The 27,912-nt window shown below is 44.0% G+C and overlaps 8 protein-coding genes across 8 annotated transcripts; 4 read left to right on the top strand and 4 right to left on the bottom strand.

Annotated features, from left to right (window-relative positions):
- Positions 1–2,441: 2,441 nt before the first annotated feature.
- Positions 2,442–4,608, top strand: AOL_s00097g206 (uncharacterized protein; the record flags this gene model as incomplete). The annotated part of the gene is made up of 5 exons (XM_011126039.1): positions 2,442–3,057; positions 3,128–3,277; positions 3,352–4,104; positions 4,161–4,270; positions 4,327–4,608. The coding sequence occupies 5 exons, from the start codon at positions 2,442–2,444 to the stop codon at positions 4,606–4,608; spliced, it is 1,911 nt and encodes a 636-aa protein (XP_011124341.1).
- Positions 4,609–5,305: 697 nt separating this feature from the next.
- On the bottom strand, positions 5,306–6,483 carry AOL_s00097g205 (uncharacterized protein; the record flags this gene model as incomplete). The annotated part of the gene is made up of 3 exons (XM_011126038.1): positions 5,306–5,671; positions 5,758–5,985; positions 6,088–6,483. The coding sequence occupies 3 exons, from the start codon at positions 6,481–6,483 to the stop codon at positions 5,306–5,308; spliced, it is 990 nt and encodes a 329-aa protein (XP_011124340.1).
- Positions 6,484–7,796: 1,313 nt separating this feature from the next.
- Positions 7,797–9,653, bottom strand: AOL_s00097g204 (uncharacterized protein; the record flags this gene model as incomplete). The annotated part of the gene is made up of 3 exons (XM_011126037.1): positions 7,797–8,637; positions 8,749–9,241; positions 9,386–9,653. 3 exons carry the CDS (start codon positions 9,651–9,653, stop codon positions 7,797–7,799), a joined length of 1,602 nt encoding a protein of 533 aa, XP_011124339.1.
- A 4,181-nt stretch (positions 9,654–13,834) lies between these two features.
- On the top strand, positions 13,835–15,891 carry AOL_s00097g203 (uncharacterized protein; the record flags this gene model as incomplete). The annotated part of the gene is made up of 6 exons (XM_011126036.1): positions 13,835–13,974; positions 14,079–14,322; positions 14,380–14,558; positions 14,614–15,319; positions 15,386–15,658; positions 15,715–15,891. The coding sequence occupies 6 exons, from the start codon at positions 13,835–13,837 to the stop codon at positions 15,889–15,891; spliced, it is 1,719 nt and encodes a 572-aa protein (XP_011124338.1).
- Positions 15,892–16,842: 951 nt separating this feature from the next.
- Positions 16,843–18,281, top strand: AOL_s00097g202 (uncharacterized protein; the record flags this gene model as incomplete). The annotated part of the gene is made up of 2 exons (XM_011126035.1): positions 16,843–17,051; positions 17,174–18,281. 2 exons carry the CDS (start codon positions 16,843–16,845, stop codon positions 18,279–18,281), a joined length of 1,317 nt encoding a protein of 438 aa, XP_011124337.1.
- Positions 18,282–20,082: 1,801 nt separating this feature from the next.
- Positions 20,083–21,945, top strand: AOL_s00097g201 (uncharacterized protein; the record flags this gene model as incomplete). Its single annotated transcript, XM_011126034.1, has 4 exons — positions 20,083–20,130; positions 20,208–20,798; positions 20,882–21,508; positions 21,610–21,945. 4 exons carry the CDS (start codon positions 20,083–20,085, stop codon positions 21,943–21,945), a joined length of 1,602 nt encoding a protein of 533 aa, XP_011124336.1.
- Positions 21,946–22,604: 659 nt separating this feature from the next.
- Positions 22,605–24,135, bottom strand: AOL_s00097g200 (uncharacterized protein; the record flags this gene model as incomplete). Its single annotated transcript, XM_011126033.1, has 4 exons — positions 22,605–22,690; positions 22,767–23,850; positions 23,935–23,977; positions 24,044–24,135. The coding sequence occupies 4 exons, from the start codon at positions 24,133–24,135 to the stop codon at positions 22,605–22,607; spliced, it is 1,305 nt and encodes a 434-aa protein (XP_011124335.1).
- Positions 24,136–25,451: 1,316 nt separating this feature from the next.
- AOL_s00097g199 (uncharacterized protein) lies at positions 25,452–27,678 on the bottom strand (the record flags this gene model as incomplete). Its single annotated transcript, XM_011126032.1, has 8 exons — positions 25,452–25,489; positions 25,619–26,081; positions 26,157–26,834; positions 26,899–27,072; positions 27,144–27,330; positions 27,417–27,430; positions 27,534–27,560; positions 27,637–27,678. The coding sequence occupies 8 exons, from the start codon at positions 27,676–27,678 to the stop codon at positions 25,452–25,454; spliced, it is 1,623 nt and encodes a 540-aa protein (XP_011124334.1).
- Between the last annotated feature and the right edge of the window lie 234 nt (positions 27,679–27,912).

Here is a 27,912-nt window from a genome sequence, read left to right as displayed (position 1 = left end):
TGACGTGCGTGGTAAAATGTGTCCGAATCCACGTGGAAGACAAGACGGAGATGGAGGTGATTGATTGACTGATGGCAGCCAGATGGATGGGAGATGGTCGGAGATGCACTTTTCGCAGGCAGCGGGAGGGGGTTTAGTTAGTTACTTACGATTCAACCAACCAACCAAGAAAGAAAAGAAAAACAACCAAGAAATTAAATAAAATAAAAATACTTCGAAAAGGACAGTGAATGTGTAAATATGAATATGAAGATGAATATGAATGTGAATATAATGAATACTAAAAGAAGGAGAAGAATTAGAACAAAAAGAGAGAGAGAGATAGTAGAATATAACTAATAAGAAAAAAAAGGCTGACGACTTTCTTGGATGGTTCAAAAGGGAGAGGCTGAGTCTCCGTTGGAATAAAAACGGGAAATTGGCATTGGCATTGGCTGTGAATTTGAAATGAAATGAAGCGAAACCACAACAACTTCCCTTAACTTATGCCTCACCCTCACTCTCAGCCACTGCACCGTCATCATGTCCCTGTCCCGCATGTTGTGGCTGGAATGCGGCATCTGATATGTTATATGCCAATCCTTGTTAGTTAGTTAGTATTAGTGTCAGTGTCGGTGTCAGTGTCAGCGAATTGCCTGCATAGCTGGTTGCCGAATCCCGATCTCCAAACAACGTTAACGTTATAACCCCTGGCCAAACCATACAATACAATACGATTATACTTATACTTATACAATACAATTAAGTATATAAGTATATAAGTATATAAGTATATAAGTATGTATTATCGATATCCTTTTGTCACTTTAATAGAGTAAATTATAATTATAATTATAATTATGGCATTGAACTGATGGTGTTCGATCTTATCGTTGTGAAACACCATATACATACTCAAGTACTTGTTATAATATATGGGAATGTTCAAAGTAATCGATATCTTTCTTCTCTTATTTCCTCTCTCTCTCTCTCTTTCTCTTGGATTCTTCGAATTTAATATGCCGATGCTCTCACGTTAAAAGAGATATGATGGAGTATAGGTACCTACTAGTTAAAACGTTAGCCACCACGCTATAATCTTACAATCACAGTACTTTTGAAAACTAACAAATTTGAACACCATTCCGGACGGGAATCATATTGTAACACGGTAAGATTTTAGAGGCACTCTAGGCGCGATTCGCGATATCTGTGCCATATTAGGCCGATGGTAATAAGTATTCAGAATGATATGCTGGTGGTGCTGGAGTCGTTGTAAGGTTTTATCTCTCCTTTTCTTCTTCTTCTTTTGACTCCATTAATCTCTTTCAGATCTATATATCCTGATATATATTTATATGGATATGGATATCGATAGTTGGCAAGCCATGCATGTCGTATTGGAGTATGAATGGTGGCTAATGATATGTGACGTATGAAGGGAGAATTGGTCGACAGAGATATCGACATTTCCTATATATTTTATTAGACCCATAAACAACTAGACTAGATATCCGATACAAATAATATATCAAAGTCAATAAGTATTTAGTATCGATGCTTCTGGATGTGGACTTACTAGTTTTTAGACAAATTAGGTTAGTTAAGTGAATAAGTACTTAAGTAAGTACCTCGGGTAAAAGTGGGCGGTGGTAAGAAACGGGCCCTGGTAAAACGCTCAAGCAGCAGCAGCGGTAACAAGCAGGCTCTGGGCAACTGTCAATCAGCTGCTGCATCAAACAACTAAAAATTTATTAATTACCACCTCACTCTACATACATTTGACATTACATACTACATCACATACATCACATACATCACATCGACACTTGACACTTACTTACTTCTCACACCTACATGCACACCAAGACACATCCTCTCCACTCACACCTTCGCCCGCTCTTGTACTTGCTCCTGCACTATTCCATTCTATCCTTCAATTAATAATACCTCCCATCCGTCAGAGGATAGAATAGGAGGCCGACCGAAAAAAACACCCTGTGAGAGAGAGGCAAACCTAGATGGCCTCGAGGAGTGCCAGCAGAGACCCGGGCAGGACCACCAATAAAACTTCCTCCACCGGCGAGGACGACGCCTCTATTCTATCAAATGCCCTAACAGCTGTCTCCGTAAGTTAGCTTCTTTATCTTCTCTTCTTTCTATATTTTATATATACTCCCCTCTCTTCCCAATTGCCCTTTCCCCGCTTTCTTTCTTCTCTCCCTCTCTTCTTCCTTTCTTCCCTTCCTTTCCTCTACACTTTTATATACTCGTATACATAAATACATACTATACATCTACATATTCCCAGAAAAAATATATATATCATCAAAGAATATATATATCAAGCGGATATAATTGTATAAGAGTATAAAAGATATATAAAGTGGTGTTATTTCTTTTGATTTGATTTGATACTTTTTTTTTGTTGGGAAGATTGCTCGATATATATATAAAAAAAAATGGTCCGCCGGAGACATGGCTCACTCGTCTTATACCACCAGAACACAAACATCTCCTCCTTCTCCCGGAAGGTCTCCTCCACCGCCGGAACTCTCATCGGTCCTTTCTCTGATCCGGGCTCTCACTACCATAATGCAATGTCTGAAGTTTCAAAGGACCTAAAACGCCCTTCCATCCAGAAGAGGGTCTTCTCTTTCTCGAAAACTTCCCCCTCCGAGATCGTCCGTTCAAAATTATCCGCCACCGAAATCTCCCACCGTGCCCTCACCTATCTTCCTGACGATCTCCTCAAGGACATCCCCGAAAATGATGCCTCTTACTCCCTCTTCCAGGGCTTCAAGGCCTCCGTTGACACTGCTGCCACGAAAAAGCACCGTGAAGGTAAAAACTTGCTAGAGGAATCTACCGCCGGAGGTCCAAACAACGTCACCCGTTTGTCCAAGGAAAGAGACCGTACAAACGAAGAACTCGACCTCCTCGGCGTCAGGAAAAGCATTGCCTCCGGTGAAATAAGAGAAATCGACCGCAAGATTGCCCAATTGACTGCCATCCGAGGTGTCGTCCTCGAGAGACTCGCCAAGCTTGAACAGGAAGAAACCCAACTCGAACATGACTGTACCTCACCCCTCCCAACCCTTTTCTTCTTCTTTTAACTATAATAATGCTAATATATTTATTTGCGTAGTATTGGAACTCGACAATAAGATTGAGGACATTCAGTATGACATGGTCGAGGAGGGTGGTTCCCCCATCGAAGCTGAGGAAGCCGAGGCCGGCTTCATGTCCGAGAGCATCTACTCCAAGCTACCCAGCCCTAAAGGCCGAAAGCGTCAGAGTATGTTTTCCTCTCTTCTCTCCTTATATATCCCTATAATATAGATAGGTACTTATATAATTGATATAATACAGAGAGAAAGGCCATGCCTATCCTCCACGAGCACATGTCCCCCGGCAGCGAAATCAAGGAAATGCAATGCCACGCCGACCTCATCACCGCCCTCGACTTCGACTTCCCGTTCGGAAAACTTGTCACCGCCGCTCTCGACGACACCGTCCGTGTCTGGGATCTCAACTCCGGCCGCAGCCTCGGCCAGCTCGAGGGTCACCATGCCTCCGTAAAATGCCTGCAGGTCGAGGACAACTATGTTGCCACCGGCTCTACCGACGCTACCATCAGATTCTGGGATCTCAGCAGATCGGACGGACCTTCCCTCCCTGGCTCAAACAGCGTAACTCATAAGCGTGGCCCCCAATCTAACCAGGAAGAAGACTTTGAAGACGACATGTCCGCCATCTCCTCGCCTACCGGACCTAGATCTTCCGCCGGAACCCAGGATTGTCACCTTCTCACTCTCGACTCCCACATCGGAGAAGTCACCGCTCTGTACTTTCAAAATGGCACACTTGTTTCCGGATCTGCTGATAAAACTCTACGTCAATGGGATCTCTCCACCGGCCGATGCGTACAAACCCTGGATATCCTTTGGACCGCATCGAGCACCGCTGCATCCGAGGATAGCGGCTGGAGCTTCGCCAGTCTCGGACGGTCGAGTAGCAGGTCCAACCTACCGGAGGCAAATGCCGACTTCGTGGGAGCCCTGCAATGCTTCGATGCTGCTTTGGCTTGTGGTACCGCTGATGGTCTCGTCAGGCTTTGGGATTGTATGTTCCTTCCCTTTCTGTTATCTACCTGGGAGTGGTGTTCTAATTATTACTAGTGAGGAGTGGACAAGTTCATCGATCTCTCGTTGGCCACACTGGCCCCGTCACCGCCCTCCAATTCGACGACACCTACCTAGTAACCGGCTCAATGGATCGAAGCATAAGAGTATGTCACTTTCCTCTTCCTATACTTTCGTATCGATTACTAATGATGATGTATAGATCTGGGACCTCCGAACCGGCTCTATCTCTGACGCTTTCGCTTATGAACACCCAATTACATCAATGCAATTCGACGCCGCAAGAATCGTTTCCGCCGCCGGTGAAAATTACGCAAAGATCTACGACCGTGTAGACGGAAGACACTGGAACTGTGGAGCTGGAGCTGAAGGTGGCAAGGAGGACCGGTTGAGCACACCGGCTATTGTGGAGAGAGTTAGAGCTAAGGAAGGATATTTGGTTGAGGGACGAAGGGATGGTGTTGTTGGCATTTGGACTTGTTAAAAAAAAGCACATATTACGTATATATAAGAATGAAAGTGGGAGGGGGGAGGGGGGTATATAGAGTCTTCGGGCAGTGGTGTACATTAGATACCTTTTTACGACCAACTTTTCTCTTACGTTTGGATTTATTGGGGAGGGACACGACTAAAGACCAGCCATGCCTGCGACTTTGCATTGCATGAAAATTTGTATATAGATTTTATTTTCTCTGAAAGGGTCTTTTTGAGCGGAGCATCATTTCTTCCTTCCATTCATTTTTCTTTCTTTTTAGCCATCCTTTTTGGTAGACCTTGGTTTGTTGGTGCGGCTTTTGTCATCCTTTTTGGTCTCTTGGTTCTGACGAAATCGCGCTGCATGCATGCATTTGCTTGGGTTAGATGAGTAGATAGGTCGCCCACCTCTCCCCCCCTTGATGTGTGTTTAGAGATTCGAAGCTGGTATATGAGCCCCATACATCTACATTCCTTCTTTCATAAATCCTTTTCTGTCCTTCTTAATCATTTTTTTTTGTTAAATTCAGAAATATATCCATACGAACAGATGCTTTTTAGCTAAAATTACAGGTCTATTGCTTTTGAACATTCCTATTATATCCTACACCATCCAACGTCCACACTAAATTATTCCTCCCCCCCACTCTCCTCAATATCGAGAGAGAGAGAGAAAGATAACCCATAAAAAAACACCCCCCCCCACCTTACAACCCCTCCACCGCCTTCTCAAACCCCTCTTTAGTCATCAACACCATCCTCCCTCTCGGTAAAATCCCGACATCCTGAAACGCCCTCTTAGAATCCGCACTTTCCTCTGGTGGCTCGTGTTTATATTTATACGTCAACTCTCCTATCGAGTTGTTCAAGAATACATCATCTTCCGGATGGAAATTGAATATTAAACCCTTGTTATTGTTATTTTTCGACTTTGATTTTGATTTTTTAGAAGAAGAAGAGTGTTTTAGACGTTTTGATGACGGTGGCGGGGAGGAGGATTGAGGTAGTGAGGATTCGATTTCTGTGTAGACTTTTGAGAGGAGGAGGTAGTGGGTGAAGTTGTATGGTTCGTTCTGGTACCATTGTTGCCATTGTTAGTATTAAGAAGGAATATAACTGGTTGTTCTTTTTTTTTTTTGGTAAGATGGGGGGAACATACATCCTCAACAGCGTAGCTTATTTCTTCCAATAACATTTTATAAGATGGAGGAGAAACGTCCGGTGGCATGTTTATTAACCTTTCGGAAAGGATTATAGCTAATCTAGTTTCTTCCTGTTCTTTTCCATCTTCTTTTGGAGTGAATAGTGGCGTTAAAAGCTCATGTAATGGTGTCGATGTACTCTGCGAATGAAGATAAGTAACCAAAGATTTAACAGCCGGAGTATCCTATTCTCTCATTTATTAGTCCTTCCTCCCTCTCAATCAATCAACTGTCACAAATATACATATTATAATAGGTATATAAGAAAAGAAGGAGATGGATCATACAAAATGCAACCCCAAATTAACCACACTCAAAAACGAATAAGGATCCCCTTCCCTCCCATCGACTTTCACAGTAGATCCGACAAGTTTTTGATCTAAGATTAAATCCGTTAGGGCGGATAGATCGAGGAGTTGGGAATCTGCGTCGAATAATTGACGTAATAGGAGTTTTATGCCGTGGAAATCGTGGGGTAAAGGGTCGAAGAATTCGAAGTCGATGTTTATTAGGTCTTTTTCTGTGTCTGAGGAGGAGGAGGAGGAATCGGGATCGGAATCTGAAGAGGCGGTGCGTTTTTTTGATTTTTTTGATTTTTTGGTGGAGTGGTTTGTGGGAGGGGGGTCGATGTCCATTGTTGATGGGGAGGGGTTTGTTTCTGGGAGGGTTGGTTGGTTGGACATTGTGGATGGGTGGTGATGGTGGTGATGATGATGATGATGGTGGGGTTGAATTGAAGGTTTGGAGGTTTTGATAACTTTTTTTTTTTAACAGAGCTGTCGCGAAAGCATCGAAAAGAGCCGCGAATCTGACCTAGAAAAAGTAACTAGACCATTTTTGGAAATACAACAACCAACAAATAAATTATCTGTGTTGACAACTCTTTTGCAATCAATCCTACGACATCTTTTCAATATAGCCCATGGCCAATCGAAAAAAGAAACTCGAGCTCGGTATAATTTTCCAATTTGACAAAGAAAAAAAAAAGGATCCAAGCTAGTCTAATCACAATAATCACTAATCCCCACCGAAACCACTATCCCGAAAGAAAGTCACTTCTCCGATCACTCGCATACGCTTCTAACTACAACAAGCCTTTACCCAGTAGAAGTTCATGTATCACAACACGGAATATGCGTGGTGTGACCCTTTTCCCTCACCCAAAAAAAATATAAATGCAAGTCGACGTGGTCGGGTGGGGTAAACTAAGGTAGATCGTTATCTTAACACTTCCTTTTTTGGATTGTTTTTTGGAGGAGTATAGTATATATCTAGGCCTGGCTTTTGTTATCGGCGAATGATTGTCGATATATTTTTGATTCGTGTTCAAGAGTGGTTTGGTGGTTTTGTTTTCTTGGATATGTCGTACTGCTCCCTTTCTTACCTATCGATCACGATCATCAGGCCGGACACGGGAAAAGTTGGCTTGTCGTTTTTTTATTGGTAGTAGGTTTTTATTGGCTGCTTGGGAAGTCTTTAGTTAAATACTAAGTACCTAAGTACTTGATCTATCTGAATTATTACGACCATTGGGTAGTATAGTCGGGGAACAATTAAAAGTATATATGGGCGGATGAGGGTCGAAAGATAAGTTATCAAGGAACCTCCTCGGGGTGGGCTAATTTAGGATTCCTCGGGTGCTGTATAGCTTGGGACAGCTCGGGAAACCGACATAGCTAGGAAAGATCAGTATGGGCTTGAGCTTGAGCTTGAGCTTGGGCCGCCAACCAAGGAACCGCTGCACATTTACATACATAAATAACTTAGCTAGGCGTATATCTAACTTAATTAAGACAAGGGGGGATGCAATGCCGCATTATTTATGAAAACTGCCAATCTAGAACAGTGAAATCGTAAGCGCACACATATACGGCAAATAATTTGCACATTTATTGTCGCTCATCTTTCGATATCATCAATGACTCGACATATACATTTTCTTTTTTTTTAAAAAAAAAAAACGGGGAAAGAAAAAAGAAAGCCATAATCCCGCCATTCACCCCCCTCCCAAAGCCTTAGGAATCTCACCAAACCGCCAATACTTATACCTACAAACCTCCCCTCCCCCTCCCCCTCCCCCTCCCCCATCCCCATCCCCATCCCCACAAAATGCACCCTCCCCGCTTCCACCACTCACCTTCCTCTTCAACGCCTGTAATTCAGAATAGTCCCGTCGGAAGGGACTAATAACCTCCACCTCCCCTCCGCCCACCTCCCTCGCCAAAGCACGGGGCTCCGAATCCGACATGGGAAGTAAAATATCCCTCGTATCCCTGCCCCCCCAACCCAATGATTTCCTCCCATAGACCAACCGTCTAAATCCAACTCCCTTCAACATCTTCAATGAATTTGCCCAAAGGGCGAAAAAGTCCCCCCAGGTTAAATCTGGAAGGGGACAACCAGTCAGGTCGAGTGGAACTATTTCTGCATCTATGTACGTAGGATAGTAACCCGTCGCTGCGAGGTATGATAACCCCTCGGTCTGTCTGATTGCTGTGGGAGTAGTTATCGGTTTTGTGTCATACGTCGGAACTATCACTATTGTATCTAGCTCTAGGTATTCCAGCAGGGAACACCCTGCTATGGTGTTTTGAAATACTCTATATACTAGGGGATTGTTCCCCTCGAGCTTAATGTTGGATAGATGAAGGGATGAGAGCTTTGGACAGATAGAGGCGGGAGGGGGGAAGTCGAATGAGATGAGAGGGTGGGAGTTTTTGAAACTGTAGGAGGTGAGATTGGGGAGATGAGAGAAGAACCCGGTAAATCCGCGCTTTAGGATGGATACAGGCGCTTCTTGCGATAGAGAATTAGCGTTTATTTTGAAGGATGTGATGCTGAGAGAGAGAGAGTGTGTGTGTAGAATTAGCTATCCATTCCTTCTATTATCCAATTTATGTATTGTGGCAGTATACACGGTATACTGGTAAGGGAGGTAATATACATACTTCGGAAACACCACAGCCCGACCATCATCGGCCTTCTCACCCCCCAGTAGCCTCTCCACGTCATACCCCCCGAACATCAACCAAACCGCCTTCACAGCCCGCGGTATTGAAATCTCAATCTCACATACCCCACCAGTATCAGCAATAACCCTCCAAAGTGTATCTCTAAACAGAATACACCAGTCGTCCATTCTCAAGGCTGCCCAAAAGACTCCTATAGCTATATGGATCCTTTTTAGGTTTGGGAGCGATTTAATAAGATTTACTAATGAGTTGGTATACTCATCTCGTTGCCGTTTGTATCTTTGTAATTTGGGGTTGTATTCAACCCATGGCCGGGAGGGGCTTTCGTGGAAGATCGTGGGGTTCGTTTCGAGATCGCGGTATCGCAAGTGATTACCGCGAGCATTGCTTTTTTTGGGTTGTTTGAGAGCATCTGAAGTTCTCTCGGGATTACGAGTCCAAGGGAATTTGGTGTACTCAGGGAATGTAACTAGTTTGTAGCCAAGGAGACGTTAGAAAGCTACGTACAAATAGGTATATACCATACTACTAGTATATATCAATCCCCCCATATGCACCCAATAACAAACAACGCGGTAGTTAGGTAGGTAGGTATATATATCTCCACACTTACAGTCTTCGGAAATAGGAAAAAACGATTCACCAGGCAGAAATAGCGATCGTACCGATGGTCGTACTGTAGGTGAATCTGCCAAACCATTCATTTGTGAGACGGAGCGGGTGACTCCATAGTGTATGCTAACTTCTTCGAAGAGGACTTCGGTGGTTATATCATAAGCCGATTTCGTTGCCAGGCGAAAGTTACGCAAGGCTTCACGATTTGGTTTTAGGAGTTTGGCGATTTGGAGACATAGTTCTGGTGGGAGGGATAGGAAGGACATCCCTTTTTTTGATCATATGATTGAGATTGGATTTTATACTCAGGTACTAGTACTTATAGCCTTGTGGATTGAGGTTTAATTTGGTGTCTGGTTTGTCGATGGAGAGGTTGTTTTGTGGTTGGGAGTCTGGCGATGAGTCGACAATGTTGTTGTTGGATATTGAAATGCATGTTTGGCGCATGTAAGCACCCAATGCCGGTAAGTAAAAGCCGTTCTGATATCGATATCGCCTCGAGACTGATGATGATGACATGCAACAAACCATCTTGTTGTGTTACTATGAACCGCATCTTATTAGTTCGGTTTCTTTTTGATAGTTAGAATGATTCCAACTAATTGGATCATTAAGGTTAGTACATACTTAAGTAGTTAATTACTCTATTGGTTTTGTTTTATAGATATGTGGTTAGTCGAAGCGAATGGTCTCGTTTTTAGACGTCAAGATTAGAAGCGAGAACTATAGCTAATGATCAATGATACGACCCTGCTGGTCCGCTGCTCGATAGCTTATACTTTTTTCACTAGAGCACGGGGATATTCGAGTTTATCATGCACTAATACTGGCGAGCTTGGATGTCGATATACCAAGGTGGTTTGCTCTTACATCAGCGCGATGCGGCATCATGGTATCATGCGTTCAACCATTGCTAATGTATCGATATCGCGATATCAGATCTAGATACTCGCTAAATTAACGCAGTGCACTGCACCTAAGTACTTATTTGTTACTCTGTGATGGATTAGATCATATCATTAATTCTGATCTACGAGATAAGATTAGATCCTAGCCAATGTTAATTAATATATATTAACTAAGTTTAACGATTGTGGCCTACTAAAAACGACCTATGCTTGCAATAGACCGCTCGGAATCGATTTTTTGTACCTACGTGCACATGTGAAATAATTTGATATCAATATCTTAGGACAAATCTTAGTAGATCTGACACTTTGGTTTTTATTTTGTTTCAAAATTTATTCCATAAGCTTAAGGGGCAGTGCACGCGCGCGCTCTAGAAGGTATATCTAGCTATGTAGGCCTAAAGTCTATAGATATCTAGATCTAGAATCTTATATCTTAAATCCGCATCATTTACTCATTCAACGGATTACAAACTAACACCCTCCCTTTTGAGTTCACAGAAATTCGAAAGCTATAACCGATTCTGCAATTGATTTTCAATTCACCATATGTATTAGAATAAACATGCATGAACAATTCAACTATCACTTAATTTTCCGCCTCCTTTCTGTTGCTGCCCATGTGGAGTCAAGTTCGCCACGTAAGTCAAGCATTAGCCCAGACGTCACACCCCTCATTTTGGTATGCAGAAATGCAAAGGAATTTATAATTTAAACAAATGCATCGTGTGCTGGACGTTTCACGCGCAGGAATACCAAGATAAGATTCCAACGGCGGCGGCGGGGGTGTCGCGACCGCGTTAGCTAAGCTGTGCGTATAATTTCCCTCGTGGTCGTGGCTAATGGTTCGTGCCGCATTTTATTAGTTACCTATGTATGAATGTACATACATGTACCTGCATGCGGCCGCCATGAAGCTGGGTCGAAGATCTCTGGTTTCCCCCTTCCTTCTCGGATGGAATTCCGAGATACAAACAACATGGGTAAGGGCTTTTAAACTTTTAATCTCGTTGATCATGGATACTCGAGGGGCACGGCCGGGGTAGATGACGAGAACGCTAGCGATTGACAGGAGCTCGAGTTACAACCTACTACCACTCAGCCTAACATGTTTTTTTTTCTTCTTGCGATCGATTTCAAAATTTAAAATTTATAAATGCGAAAAAAAGACAGATAGCAGTGGAGTATGTAGATATGCATACATACGGAGTACATACATATACATATGTACTAATACCCAATTATAGGCTGCTTCAAGACAAATAGTGAGTCTGTAAGATTAACCTCCGCGATTGAGGAATATATAATTTCCAACGCAGACTGCATAGATCTAGATCTATTTTCGTTTTCCAGGTCGCGAACATCACAGGCGGTGGCGTACCAGCCTCAAATAAGAATTTATAAAATAAAAAAACTTTCATTTGTTTTGACGTGACAAGCGCCACAGAAAAAAAATACCGAGAATGTCACACTGCATGAAATCGACGGTGATCTCACGTTCGCTCGGCCCCTGACAGAAAACCCGTCCGCCCACGCTGACGATGATCTTTTTTTCGTTTGGAAAAAAGAATCCATGCGGCAGTTATGTAAGTTCGTATTTTGTTCCTGGGAAAAGCATCAAAAGTAAAAACAAAATAATCCAACGGATTTTTTTGTCTGTGTGAAGCTATGCTGTATGGGGGAAGATAGCCAAAGCTCGCACGTTCCTTTCATTTCGGTAGGCCCATGGCATCATAACATTCGAGGCTAAAACTGGACCAGGCTTTGCGGTTTGGCAAGGCAATCCCGCGCGCGTTTCTAAACGATTGAAATTTTGCTTGATGACCTAAAAATGTGAGATAGTATGTGTAGCCCCAGAATTAAAAAAGATGAGACGAATAAGATGAGACGAAGTTGGAGGGGAGAGAAGAGAGAAAGAGAAGAAAAAAAGACTGTTATTTGTTATGTTTTGTGTATCATTGTTATAATGTTATTTATTAATCTCTCTGAAGCGCACAGCATGAAAGATAGTAAATTGCGCCGCTAAACGGGCGGGATAATTCGAAACCTACAATCAATTTCTGTGAATCCACGGTTCTGTCAAATCAGAAATGTTCATCCGCCATCCAGGCACAATCGGTAAAAGGGGAAGAAAAAGGGAGACGGCACGTAAAAGCAAGATATCCGGCAGGGATTTCCCTGAGAACTTGAAAACTGGCCGGTCTGACTTGCCCTTGAACGCGGTGACATCTGGCGCGGTCTTTATTGAGGAGCTTGTTCAATAAGTGCTGTGTAATAATATTCCTCAGGAACAAATAGTAGTAATCCCGGGCGATGGAGCCTCGAGTCCCACCCACAGCACACTCGCGGTTTAGTGAGCAAGTCAGGCTGCGAGATTATTTTGTATTTCTTCTTCCACTCTGATAGGTAGAAAGGGGTTATCGACTTTTGCAATTGGATTTGGACATTTATCCATCCTTCATTGCATAGTCACGCCAACAAAGAATGCTCAATCGGAGTTTTGTGGAAGGCCCTTGAACTGCGAGACGGCGATATCGATAGCACTCTTTCTTTCTTCCTCAAGGGCCTCTAGAAAGGAAGGAGCCCTGATACCGGAACGGGATCCGAGGGGCAGAAGCGACCAGGAACAGGTTGAGAGGGGAGTGAGCGAGCGAGTGTAGCAAGCACCATTACTTACAGCCAGCGGAGTGAATTGAAGTGAGAGTGAGAGTGCAGTGGAAAAAGAGAGAGAGGCTGAGTGTTGCATTCGATTCGGGTTTCCCCCCATCATCTCCCGCCGTCCCACCACCATCACTCATCCTTCCTCGTTATTATTCTTCTCCTTCTTTTTTCTTTAACCATCAACTGTGGTCGTATTCTTCCTTTCTTTGGAGAGTGCGAAGGGAGTTTACGGGAAAAAGAAGCTGAAGAAGCAGAGAAGAAGACGAGAGAGACAATAATAGTTACTTGGACCGGACTCGAATCAAAGGGCGGTTAGCAGGCTTCCTACTGGCGACGGATTGATCACCAGAGCCACCAGCTCGTATGTCTCAACACGCTACTAATTCCCATCGACAACGTCAACCATCCTTTTCCAGTCCTCCAACCACTCCGTAGCCTTCTTTCCCTCATCGACCAAGGCTGCCTCGACTTCAACTCCAACAATAATAATAATCTAATCGACTTCCTTTAATACCCATCGGAACGACTCTTCTTTCCAAGTACCAGCAAGCCGTTCTTTTACATTTTTTTTTTTGTGTTTCTTTTTTATGTTTCTTTCGCTGGTATTTTGACGACACCTTTTCGCCATCCACACGCCAACCTCCTCGTTTGGCTCTTACGATCGTTTAACTTGCCGACGCTTGTTCTTTGTCCGACTAGCCGCTTTCGTCTTCAGTTTAGTACCATTGCAATCGCTATTTTAAGACTTCGCGATAGAATCCAGGCTACTTGATAAACCTTTTTTCTGATACCGATAACTCGCCTTTTTGCCGGTTGGATTTGGCCTTTTTTTATCTGTGAATTTTTTATTGTCTATTCGAGTCGGAAATTTGGATAATATGCCCGCGGCTCTTCGACTGGCCGTTGTGGCCATTTTTGGTGCAGCATCGACATCCGCAGCCTGCATCTCGCTTTCCGGTTCTCGCCTCTGCCCGGCATTCAATGGCTCGTCTGTTTCTACCGATAGTGCGGGGAATTTGTAAGTTGAAATAATGTTATAATATGCATGCAAAGGGGGTGCATGTAGATGTTGGACCACGAGGACCACGAGGACCACAGCACTAACATAACACATCGAAATAGTCCATTCCTGGCCTTCGTCTCCAACACCCAGGATTTTGATACCAAATTTGCTACATACATAACGGACCAATATGTGCAAACAAAATACCAGGACCTACTCGGCTGCACCGGACTGAATTTATCGGATACGTCGAACTTGTACGCACGATTTACAACCAGCATTCTTTGCAATCGTATGGTGCAGGAAGCCCAGGGATCGTGTAGATCGGAAAATGCCCCGGCTGTGCTATGTGCTGACAGCTGTGTAAGTTTAATATGGAAGAGGATGAAAACCAAAAGACTGGAGCTAAGACTTCGATAGGCACAATTCGCTACTAGCGAACAGATTATTGCGTCCGATCCTATGACCTGTAATTCGACACGGTCCGACAAGACTGATCAAATTCGCTCCGACTTTACAATTTGTGCGCTGCCTGCCGATTCTCTTAGTGGGAGATGCATACCAGCTATTGAAAACGAAAGCAGTAATTGTGGTTATAAGTACGTCTCGAAAAACCAGCATATGAATAACCAAGCTCTTACTAATATTATGTAGTAATAATCTTCCCGGGCTATGCTCTTATTGTGGCACAAGTTCTCCTAATGCGACAGATACTTGCTGCTATAATGTCGACCTTAGCGAATGTGCCGGGGTCCGACTACCTCCGACAACTTCGCTGCCTCCTCTGTTCACTACGACTGTAACTGCTACCCCAACGGGTGGCGCTGGATCTGGCAGCGACAACAAGCTATCGGGCGGTGCTATTGCCGGGATTGCGGTCGGTGCCATTGCAGCTATCGCCTTAATTGCATTACTCGCCCTCTGTCTGGTCCGAAAAAAGAGATCGAAGGTTACCAAGGACGAAGGCTCAATTTTCAACCAACAATCACCCCGCCGACGAACATTAGAGCAAGGTCAGATGGTGTATCCACAGGGCAGTCGAAATGAGGGGTATGAGGCTCTTCCCAGCAACAGAATTGCTAGGATGTCTGCGCTGGAGAATAATAATACCTCGAGCGAGGTCGGTGCTACACCTTCGACCCGGGGAGCACGTAGTGGGCGTGGACGGTTTAGTTCTTCGTCGCCCGCTCCATACGGAGAGAAGGCGTTGATGCCACCACCCAGAGGCTCTAGGACTGTTTCGGTATCCAGTGGCTCGATGCTTGATACTATGAACTCGCCAATGTCGGATGCTCGGGGTGGTATCTCATCACCGATGTATAACGGTAGTTCCCAGTCGGAGCAGTTGCCAGCGTTTAAGGTAAAAATCCATCCAAATCCTTTGGGGATTTAATATTTGTGTGATGTTCTAACAGCTTGCGTCTAGGATTATTATTCGGCTGACAACATCAAACCGGGTGACGATGTGGCGACTCTTTGGGCGTATGCTCCCCGTGCCAAGGACGAGTTTGAGCTAGAGAGGGGTGATATGCTTCGGGTCCTGGGCATCTGGGACGACGGTTGGGCTACTGGTGTCCGCATTAACGGTCGAGCAGAAGATTACGTGCAGAGGAGACCGCAGCGGGACAGTGGCCTTTCTGCTCAAACAGATCCGGAACTAAACGACCCCACAATAGGCGCAGACGTTAAAGCTTTCCCAGTAGGTTTTTACCTCCTTATAGCAGCTTATAAAGTCTTTACTAACATATGCAATAGCTTGTTTGTGTATGCTTGCCACAACATTGGCAATTGACAATCGAGCGAGAAAGCGAAGAAGAGTTCGGCGGGCCTGGAGTAGAACACCGCAGCTCGGACGAAGTGAATGAGAAGGCCAGCTCCTCTGCATCGAGAAGGAATCTTGGTTCTGATCCTGCTTCTGATCCTAAACGGTAATTCTCAACTAACAAAAAAAAAAAAAAAAAAAGTAACCCGGTTTAGTTTGCTATTAACTCCCCATTCCACCATACATTGCTTGCAAGAAAGCCGACCAGAAAATAAAAGAAGATTCTGATAGATTGCGGCTGCGCACGCGGCAGTTAATAAACAACTAATCGATAATGTATATACGCACGCTTGTTGACAAAAAAGAACCAAAGAAAAAGCTTTTGTCCACGCGAGATTGGCTGTCGTTTTTGCTTGCTGATATCCCTTTGCTATTCCCCCTACCCTTGAGCCCTCCCCTCTTCCCTTCCCTTTTCTTTCCTATTCTCGTTCCTCTCTTCGATAGAAAGAGCTAGCGGTTTCTTTTTTTCTCACGGAAATTTTTTGGTTTAACGGATTCATGATGACTATTAACTATTGGAATTATAGCTGTCTCCTTTTCTTCCTCATTTTTCTTTCCCCTATTCCTTGGTCGGTTGATGTCGTATTTTACTGTTTGTTTTTTGTTTTGAGCCTTTGGAAAGCACCATTATACCAACTTATACCTCTCCTTCGCGGTTTTTTTTCTTTTCTTTCCACTTTTTCTAACTTCTAATGCCTTGGGAGAGATTGTGGTATCTCTCGACGACTATTCGGCATTCTATGTATTAGTAGCTATAGGTTTCCTTCTTTTATACTTTTTTCTCTTTTTGGTTTTTTATTTTCAGATCGGATTTATACTTGGGGGAGGTGGAAGTCGTTCAGCTTATCCTCCTACATCCATCCTATCTTGTATTTATGGATGACAATGACTTAGCCACCGTGCAAGTTTGCACCCAAATATCAAATATTTGCCAATACAAAGTTGACCTATAATATCGGGTTGGTTAAGGATCCTGATTTTCTATATGCTATAATCTCTTGTTGCACTTTGACCCAGTTAGAACTGGATCATGTTAACAAACCACCAATGATGCATACGCAATGTCATCCCTTCTAGCCACCCCCGCGGAAATCTGCGATCAGATCCTAGGCTATCTTTATAAACAAGATATTGGAAATTTCTCGCTATGCTCGAAAGCATGTCGAAAAGTCGCCCTTCCTTCGTTGTTTGCTGGGTTGGATCTTACGCCTGAATCTGCGGCTGCGTTTGGAGATGGGGCGGCGTTCAGTTCGCTTCGATCAGATGTCCGGTATGTTGCATTGGTTTTACTCCTGAATCACAGTTAATCACATTAATTTGAGTCATACAATACAATTTAATATAATTAATACTAACGTCCCCATTTCAACTTTAATTTAATATATATAATAGCAAATTATACCTACAAGGGAGGGTATATTCAGGCTTCGGTCAAGAAGGCAATAAAGACACCGTAGCATACGTCGAAACATTCCGTTTCTGCGTCGAGTCCATCCGGTTATTCCCTTCCGTAAGGAATATCTACATCGAGTATGGTTCGTACCTCTGGGAGAACCTATGCGTCGCTCTTTGGAGAGAAGTCTCGATGTTACCAAACCTCAAGGAAGCCAGTCGCAAAGTAATCCACATAGGATTTTATCAAGGTCAATATTGGAAGAGTTATGGGGATGCGTACCCACATTTATCTCCGATTACCCAAAGCTTCGTCGGGTCGGAAGAAGTAAATCATGACGAGGATATGGAAACGTCCAAGGATGCCCAAATGCCGGGCGGGTTGGAAGTTATCCGTCTATACTCAAGGAATACATCGCTCGACCGAGATGAAGAACCATATTTCCAAGGTTTTCCGATTAAACACTCCATCGAGAGTTTACGAGAACTACACATCACCGCCCTAACAGTCAATATAGAAGCCGGGCCCGGAACTCTAATACTCCCGAACGTCGTCAAGTTCAGCATCGACGGCCACGAAAGTAATTACGTACACCAATGGGTCTTCCAATGGGTTTCACGCCACTGTCCTAACGTCCAATCCCTCAGTATGATCAAAGATATCGATTCCCGTCCGTTTTACGTTCCTGTGTATTTCTCACCGCAGGATCAATCTCCATACTTCCCCATGCCGAAGTTGGTAACTCTTACTTTACAGTGGTTTTTGGAAGATCCTATTCCTGGTGCGGGGCCTACACAGCCTCCCAAGAAGTATAAAAGAAGACGGTTGGAGGCTCTCGTTAGGGAGTTTATGGATCAGGGGATGGCGGGGTTGAAGGAGGTGAAGTTTTTTAGAAGACCGGCTTTTGGTAGTCCTGATCATATTATCGAGGGAGGGTGTAGGATTAGTAAAGATGAAGGGGGTGGAGGGAAGATAAGAGTGTGGTGGAAGAAACCGTTTTATATAATGCTTGGGCAGAAGAGGTTTGAGGAGGAGGAGGAGCTGGGGGAGAGTGTAGAGGGAGTGGATAGTGATGCTGACGATGATTTGGATGAGAATCTCCCGTGAAGGTATGATGTATTGAAGCTGCTAGAAGTAGACTATTATGTAGAATTGAATTGAAGGCTCAACGCCAAAGTCGGTGTCACGACATCTGACGCATCCCCAGAATCTCACACTGAAAAATCAACTTACTTAATACTCCAACAAATATCTTTATTTAAATTTTATTAGAATCGCTGAACTCGGACAATTCCAAATATGCTATTTTTGTGTGATCCGGATGATCCGTTCTTCTTGAATGTGGAGAAAGCCATTTTGGATCCCTACCAGATCAATTCGTCTAAATCTCTGCTTTTGAGCTTCAAAACGGTCACGTGCACCGGATTCCTGTCAGGCTCAACACAGAAGTTGTTACCTAGTTGGGGGGGTTCATGTAGGAGACAGAGGTCCATGCATGCTTTATAGCTATGGCAACGTCTGCCCCTCCGTTTCATTATGTCTGTGTTGTTTTTGTTGTAGTCGATCGATGATTTGCCTAATTTAGCCTTGGATCAACGGTTCAGTATCTGATCGATGATCATTAAGCTTAGTCTAGCCATATGTGTGAGATATTCTTGTTCTCCTGCTACAATGCAGTTACCGGTCTTACATGAAGGCCAATTATGTGTTCTAGATTATGTCTTTGATTTGACTACCACCTCGATATCAATGGTAATACGTAATTGATAGTGAAAATAATTCTCTAGCACATGAATATGCGGGTTTGAGAGGGGATTGGACTACTCTTGCTTCATGACGTATCGGACGGTATACATTATATACATATATATATATATATATGGGCTCAACATGATCATATAGATGGCTGTATAGCTATGGCATTCTTAGCAGTGTAGATGTTATAAAATATGCCTTAGAGGGAGAGTGTATTACTCTGAAATGCATATGACATTTTCGATCTAGTCCTAGCTAGGGAACTATACAATCATAGATATTTTATGGGTCTGGTTCGAGACTGGAGACGACTGCACCGTATACGATGCAACGCACGGTTGCTGTTGCATTGTTGCATGGAATCAGCTTGCCAAGAATAAAATGAGTCTGAAGATGATTCTGTAGAGCGCAGGTCGATGGATCGAATATCCTGCAACCTCTCGGAATTTACAGAATTAAAAATGTTAAAAATACTGATATGTATCCACATTGATAGTATTCTCGGTATTGGCGTCTAGAAGTTCAATACATAATCTTCGGGTAGAATAGAATTCTGCTGTGTATGGTACTAGTAGTACTTTATCTGCTATACTTTATATAAGTATATACTACATATACCTAGTACTTAGCTCAGTAAATAGTAAATAAGAACCACCTGTTATACTCCGTACATAGTATGTAAACCGATCCAGGGGAAATACATATCGGATGCTGCAGGGCTCATCGCAGCGGTCTGGCGGACCAATGCTTCCGCCCATGTGTAGCCTTCGATTCTGGTTAGCTGTCTCCGGTTCGGCAAAAACACCAGCAAAACTGACCAACCGTTTTCGCCGCGAAATTAATGACCCGAGACAGACTGTGAAATACACCACCGCCGCTAAACCTGCGCGAAGGCAAAATATCCATCCTTCCCTCCCCTCCCTCTCCTGTTTTATATATAGCTGGTCCTATAACCCCAGGAATATTAATTATCTCTTTTCCTTCTTCAATTGTTTATTATTTTTTTTACGGTCGATATACAGACTTATTGTGAGTCAATTGCAGCTAATAGCTACCTCTATTATAGCTTCACCCCGCTAACATTAACTCCCCTCCATCCATCGCAGAACTCCCCGCCAACCAATCCATTCTCAAAAAAAAGACCACCATCGCAATGGTTTCCGCACAATCATACCTCAGCACCAGAGGCGGCTCCTCCGGCGTAAGCTTCCCCTAAAAACCACCCATTCAATTCTTCATCATCAATCACTAACAACCAAAAAAAACGGATAAAATTAGTTCTCCTTCGAAGACACAGTCCTCAAAGGCCTCGCCAGCGACGGCGGTCTTTTCATCCCAGAAGCCATCCCAACTCTCCCCTCAGACTGGCAAACAACCTGGTCCACCAAATCCTTCCAAGAAATCGCCTTCTCCCTCTTCTCCCTCTACATTTCCCCCACCGAAATCCCCTCGGAAGATCTTAAAAACCTCATCGAAAAATCATATGCCACCTTCCGAGCACCCGAGATCACACCGCTAACCACACTGCGTAAATCGGAAAACCTACATTTGTTGGAGTTATTCCACGGACCTACTTTTGCATTCAAAGATGTTGCGCTGCAGTTCGTTGGAAATCTTTTTGAATACTTTTTGTCGAGGAGGAATGGAGGGAAAAGTGAGGAGGAGAAGGAGACGTTGACGGTTATTGGAGCTACTAGTGGAGATACTGGTAGTGCTGCTATCTATGGATTGAGAGGCAAGGAGAATATTTCGGTGTTTATCTTACATCCTAAGGGAAAGATTTCGCCGATACAGGAGGCTCAGATGACTAGTGTTCTGGATAAGAACGTTCATAATCTAGCCGTCGTGGGGACATTTGATAATTGTCAGGTAAAGCAATACATACCCCCCTCCCCCCTTTATAACGCTCCACTACGATCTATAGCCCCCCAATTCTAACAAGAAATCTACAGGACATCGTCAAAGAACTCTTCGCCGACACAGCCTTCAACGCCCGCCACAAACTCGGCGCCGTAAACTCCATAAACTGGGCCCGCATCCTCGCCCAAATAGTCTACTATTTCCACTCCTACTTCGCCCTCCAAAAGGCCTACCCGGGTCAAAACCTCACCCCACGTTTCGTCGTCCCCACCGGAAACTTCGGAGACGTCCTCGCCGGTTACTTCGCAAAAAGAATGGGCCTCCCCATCGAAAAATTGGTAGTGGCTACGAATGAAAACGATATTTTGAATCGATTTTGGAAATCCGGGACTTATGAGATTCATGCGGTTTCTGGGAAGGATGCTGAGGGTGGGATTCCGGCTGATGGGGTCAAGGCTCATGAGTTTGGGGTTAAGGAGACTTTGAGCCCTGCTATGGATATTTTGGTGTCGAGTAACTTTGAAAGGTTATTGTGGTATTTGGCTTTCGAGAGGGAGACTACTGCGGACCAAGAGTTGAGTGAAAGACAGAAGAAAGCGAGCGAGAAGGTGAAGGAAATGATGGTAGCATTGAAGACCCAAAGAGGCTTTAGTGTCACACCCGCTATGTTGGAAGAAGCCAAATCCGACTTTGGAAGTGAAAGAGTTAGCGATTCTCAGGTAGGCAAATCTACATTTATTTTCACTTTATCGCATCCGAAAAGAGAAAGGAAAAAAAAAAAATAAGAAGAAAAAAGCTAATCCAAAAAATCATAATCCAGACCGTCGAAACAATCCGAGAAATCTACACAGCCTCAGACTCAAAATACGTCCTCGACCCCCACTCTTCAGTCGGAGTCACAGCAGCACTCCGACATATCGCATCAAACGGATCACAAATCCACCAAGTCTGCCTCTCCACCGCCCATCCAGCAAAATTCAGCCATGCCGTCGATCTGGCGTTAAACGGACTCGATGGATATAACTTCGACGACGTGCTTCCGGATCAATTCAAGGGGTTGGCCGTAGCCGAGAAGAGAGTGGAGGATGTTGCAAAGGCGGACAAGGAGCTGGTGAAGGAGGTTGTTGAGAGATTGTTGGAAGGGGAGAAGGCTTAATTGGTTGATCTTCAATTAGAGTAGCATACTTGGTATTCATGCGTATGAATTCATTGCATGTCGGATTGAATTGATTTAGAAGATCAAGATCTAAGTGTCGAAGTTGTATATAGACTCATATAGAATCATATTTTTCACACGATATCGATATCCTTGAAATTATATAAGTTCTCTAATGCGATAGATTCAATCAATTGGGTATTAATGTAATGGTAAGGGTAATAAACAAAAGAAAGAAGAAGAAATGGTTAGCAGCATTATTACATGCCCAAATCCGGAAGAGAAAGAAAAGGAAAAAAGCGTTACAAGTTATGTCGTCTACCTTACCGCCGTCATCGTCGTCGTCGTCGTCGGTACCATCTCGTCGTATGTACATACCGCCCTTCCCTCCCCAAAATTAAACATATCGACCTTCTTCCCATATCCGCTAAACTAAAGGAAAAAAAAGTAGAAGACGTAGAAAATTCCATCTCCTCTAAGAAAGGAATATAAAGGGCATCGGTATGTACCGCTATTCGTCCGCGTATGTATGAAAACGCCTGCCAGCAAGCCCATAACAAAATAGACCGTTACCTATGTAATACTTAAGGGTAACCCTTGTGTCGTCGCCAGCCTCCTCAGCTTGTGGTAAACTCCCTCCCCCCTGGTATTTATTTGTTTTATTTATCGGCGCCCGGTTGACCGGCACCAAGCCCCACCAATTCAAATAGAATGGGAGTACCCTCGACAGCCCACCATGCAATTCCTATATCAAAACCCCATTCCTCGTCAGTTGTGCCATAAAACAAAAGGGGGGAGGGGCCTAGGTAACGGATACATACCGCTATAAACCAGCAACTTCGTCACGACCTCTACATCGTACCTAACCCTAGGTTTTTCAATCTGACTCAACATATCCCTCTCCTGCTTCTCATAAGTTTCTTCAGAAGCCTTCTCTTCCTCTTCCTTCAACCTCTGTTGCTGTTGTTGTTGTACGTAACCCCCCAATGAGTTATTAACATTATTATTCCCATTCTCCTGTCCTAGTGGCGACCTAACCGGTGATCTAGACCCAGGGCTCATCCCTTCCTGTCCCAAACTCTCTCTTCTCTTCCTTTCTCTAAAAGCCAATGTTTCATAGGCATCCGCCGCACTCTGAGGCCCGACACTATCCGACCTCCCGCGCCTAATCATCCTCGGCAGCTGTCCGATCGGCGGAATCGTCTCATCCGGCAAATGCGACGGAACGCTTTTATATTCCCTCGCATCGATAAAATGTCTTCTGGGCAGAACCAATCCAATTCTTCCAATAAACCGGAACAAAGGTGGTAAATACCTTAACAAAACTGACTTCGCCACTTCCCTCCATATGAAGATTATTGCCACCCCCATCACGAATCTCAAAGCTGTTGATACCAACCCGACGGATTGAAATGAATACGGCACTGTAGCGGGCACGGGCGTATTCCACCCAAATGAAGTCTTCGAATAATGCCATTGTCCAACTTCAATCCCAACAACCACACCAGCAAACGCAACTCCATCATCAAAACAAGGACACGGATCCGCCGGTTCCGGATGAATCCTCACAAACATAAGAATAGCCAACGTCACCGTCACCGGCGCAACCCAAGTTCCATACCACACCCATTGGTTCGTAAGAGGTCCGTATACCCACTCTGCAAGCGCAAGTATAACACCGAGGATCGAACCGACGACCACATCGAGGAATCCATGCATACCACAGTAAACTCGGCCGAATACGATGGATGTGGCGTAAAGAGCGGCAAGGACTATGTAGATTATACGTTGGTTGTCGGGGATTGATGGGTTATCGCGAAGGACGAGGAGGGAGTAGAGAGCGACGGAGACGGCGTTGGTGCTGTGGGTTGATGGGAAACCGTATTCGAGGGCCGCTGAGCCGGACTATTATAATCCCCCCCAACCATCAATTAGCCACCTGTATCCACCTTTATTCGGGATAGATTTCGTCGAAAGTAGATTCCGTACCATGGTAATCCGATGTAACGGCGGGGACAGCGGCCGAGGTAGACTGGATAATTTCCCAACTCTGTTAGCCATCAAAAACGAAGGATAATAGGTAGGCAAATAACAATACCAGAAGAAATCCTTCATAAACCCGCTAAAGAACACCCCGGAAGCCAGAACATGAACCAATCTATCCACCGTCACCACCATAAAATCAGTCATTTTTGAACCCCACCCTCCCTAGGCGCACGCCCCGCTCCTCTGAAAGAACTAGATGACGATGACGATGATGATTATGGACCACACACCCTCTCCCAAACTCAGTATACCCAAGCCAAAAGCAAATCGGTAGAAATATCATGAAAAATGTATGTGTCCCCAGATTGGCCGTAATCGCAAAGTAGGTATCGAGAGGATCGGATCGTAACGATTCCTAATAGCCACACACAAAAAAGCCATTTACGTCAACATTAAGATAATCCCTTCCATCTTCTATAGAATATATAGAATAATATCGAATCTTGTTTGTGGATAACGAATGGAAGGTGAAAGTTACCTGGATAGCAGCCAGATAAGGGGTCTCCCATCTTATCAACGGAAGCAGCTTCTGTCGCAGCGAGTATCTCCATTTTGGAAGTCGTATTTTATCTATATATTTTTGCGTTGGATGTATGAAAATAGTTTATTAGTTAGCGGATTTATTCTTTTTTTTATTATTATTCTTCTTTTCCCTGTGGTGATGACAGAACAACGTGATGTAATTGGAGAACATAATTTATTGGATGAACAGGAAGAACAAGGAGGGGGAATTACAATGATCATGAGGCCTAAGACCAGCATCCGGGTCTCCGGCAGATAAAGGCGGGGCCATAATGCGACTTCTTCAATGACGCTTTTAACTATCGTAGACTGAGGGGGGAGCGGGGAGGATGAGAATCAGAAAGGGAAAAGGTTGGAAGATGAGAGAGAGAGAGAGCGTGTGTGTTTGATGTTTGATGTTTGATGTTTGAAGGTTTGCGCAAAAAAGAATAGGTAAGCAATTAATCGATCATTAGTTTAGTTAATAATATGGAAGTGCAAGAAAGGCGAGTTTTGTGGGAGGTCTTGGCTTCTGATTGAGCTGGATTTAAAATGGAGTTAAAACTTGCAGAAAAAAAAGCCTCGGGTCATTTTGGCATCTGCATTTTCGCTTCGAATCGAATCGTGTTCGATGGACTAGTAGCGGGCTTTCTTAGCTTGAGCTTGGTCTGATTGAGAGCTCCACTGCATGCTATGATACCAGCTACCCTTTTTGGTAACTCTAATGGTCACTAGATTTTCCCGAAGGGCTTGGAGGGTTATACTGTGGCGCTATCTTTGTCGGATATCTTATGCATGTATCATGTGGTTATTTATCGTCAGAGCGGAGCTGAGGGTATCGAATCTAGCTTATATTGAATGTATCTCTCCATCTATCTAGAAACAAGAAGGAAACGAAGAAAAGAAAGTGAAAGTGAAAGTGAAAATGCACGATACCTCCTTCCCATTCTAATACTTGATCACAAGAACTCAATAGTTCCAGGCGGCTTCTGAGAGACTAAAACCCCATCGCATAAAGAATTAGCATCGATATCCCCACTCGGTAAAAATCAGGAAAGCCCAAGCTTGCCCCGCAATACTCAACTAGATGAAACGAAGGAAGCAAAGAAAAGAAAAAAAAACTTACCATCATAAAGAACCCTGCAAACTCCATCCACCTCGTTCACAATCCGGTTGCTGACGTGCTTCAAGAACTTGCTATCAAAATCATACCAATCCGCTGTCATGAAATCGGTAGTCGTAACCGCTCTTAGAGCGATAATCTGGTCATATTTTCTTTGATCGCCCATAACACCAACGGCACGGATAGGTAGAAGGGCGGCGAATGCCTGTGAGATTTCTCTGTAGATACCCGCCTTCTTGATTTCTTCAATGAAGATATGGTCTGCTCGTCGAGCAATGTCGACTTGTTCCCTGGTGACCTCTCCGAGGATACGGATGGCAATTCCCGGGCCCGGGAAGGGGTGGCGCCAGACAAGATCGTCTGGAATACCCATCAAGGTACCGAGTTTTCGAACTTCATCCTTGAATAACTCACGGAGAGGCTCAATGAGCTTCAACTTCATGTTATCTAGTAGACCACCGACGTTCTATTCAAAAAAAAGGCACTGAGTTAGCTCCAAACAATTCCCATACCTCATGTTCGGGACGTGTGAAATACGTACGTGGTGTGTCTTGATAGTCTGACTTGGTCCCTTGAAGCTGATACTTTCGATAACATCGGGGTACAGAGTACCCTGCAAGAGGTAATCAATATCCTTTCCATGTCCAGCAGTCAACTTCTCAGCTTCCCGCTGGAAAACATGAATGAAAGTATTTCCGATAATCTTCCTCTTCTTCTCTGGATCCTCCACGCCAGCCAACTTCTCCAAAAACTCATCACTAGCATCAACAACAGTCAAGTTGATTCCAAGATGCTTATTCAAAGTTTCCAAGACTTGTTCACACTCATTAAGTCTCATAACACCGTTATCCACAAGGATGGCATGGAATCGGTTTCCAATAGCTTCATGCATGAGCTTCGCAGCAACGGTGGAGTCGACACCACCGGAGACAGCGCCAATGACGTGACTATCCGGACCAACGATCGTTTGGATTCTCTTAATTTCCTTCGAGATGAATTCCTCCATAGTCCAGTTTTGCTGGCATTTCGCAATCTTAACGGCGAAGTTCTCGAGGATCTTGCTACCGAATGGGGTATGTGTGACTTCTGGGTGGAATTGGATTCCGTAAATTGGGATTTCTTCGTGCGCAAGACCGGCCCATGGTGCATTTGGGCTGCTGGCAATGGTTATAAAGCCAGGTGGAGCAGCGGAGAGCTTGTCGCCGTGGGACATCCAGACCTATAATTTCGTACTTATTAGCAAAGAAATCCTTCCAAGATGGAAACTCTGATACAAATCTCACATTTGTATCATCTTCAACACCATCGAACAAGGCATCAACATGAGGAGCCTTATCATTGTGTCTCTCAATACGAAGTGTCGAGTTTCCGTACTCTCTCTTCTCTCCGGCAGCAACATTTTTACCCCTCTGCCAGGCAATTTCTTGCAAACCGTAACAGATACCGAGGATTGGAACCTATTTAAACAACCATTAATACCCAGAATCTTTCAATTCAAAAAAAAACCTGGTATCTTTCAGGGACATACACCAAGATCGAACACAGCAGGATCGGCATGAGGGGCTCCCTCAGCGTAGACGGAGTATGGGCCACCAGAGAAGATGATAGCCTTAGGTTTCCAAGTTAATTCTGCAATCTTCTGCGTGCATGGCAGCATTTCAGCGTAGACATTGATTTCTCGGAGTCGTCTTGTGATTAAATGGCTGTATTGGGAGCTATTTCAAACAAAAACGAATCGTTTTAGCTTCCGAAGTCGCAATTCAAGCTTATTTAAGTAGTAGAAAGAGGAGGGAATAGCTACCCAAAGTCAAGAATCTACATTGTAGAAATAAACCGGTATCATTTGTTAACCAATATTATTCAATGGGATGAGGTGGACGCAGAGTTTTTTCGAGAATTCGGACCGAAGGGTACATACAAGTACGGTATCGAAAAGCTCCGAAACCTAGATATAATGATATGTCCGATTTAGCTTATAGACCCAGTTTAATAGATATGTAGGAGTATTAAAAAGAACTTACAGCTTCGGGACCAGACCCGACTGAGGTCTTTTCAGTTGCCATCTTGATTTCTTTCTATTTTGTGAATAGCTTCGATGTCTACTTCTTTTCAATGAAAGCAACAAAGGTAAAAAATAGATAAAAATTAGATTCGTCTGAACAAATATCTTCCCAATGAGATTATGTAGAAATATACCTAAGAGAATACTAACAATAACTTGCGACCCTCAAAAGATCGTAAAGTCAAGCTGGATGGAGGGGTAGCGGGGTGGTGGAACCCAAGAGAGAAGAGAAGAG

The sequence above is a fragment of the Orbilia oligospora genome (assembly GCF_000225545.1).
Source record: "Orbilia oligospora ATCC 24927 unplaced genomic scaffold scaffold00097, whole genome shotgun sequence".
In the NCBI taxonomy this organism is placed as follows: Eukaryota; Fungi; Ascomycota; class Orbiliomycetes; order Orbiliales; family Orbiliaceae; genus Orbilia; species Orbilia oligospora.
Note: the sequence above shows the minus strand (reverse complement) of the source record. Positions and strands in the feature narration are given on the sequence as shown.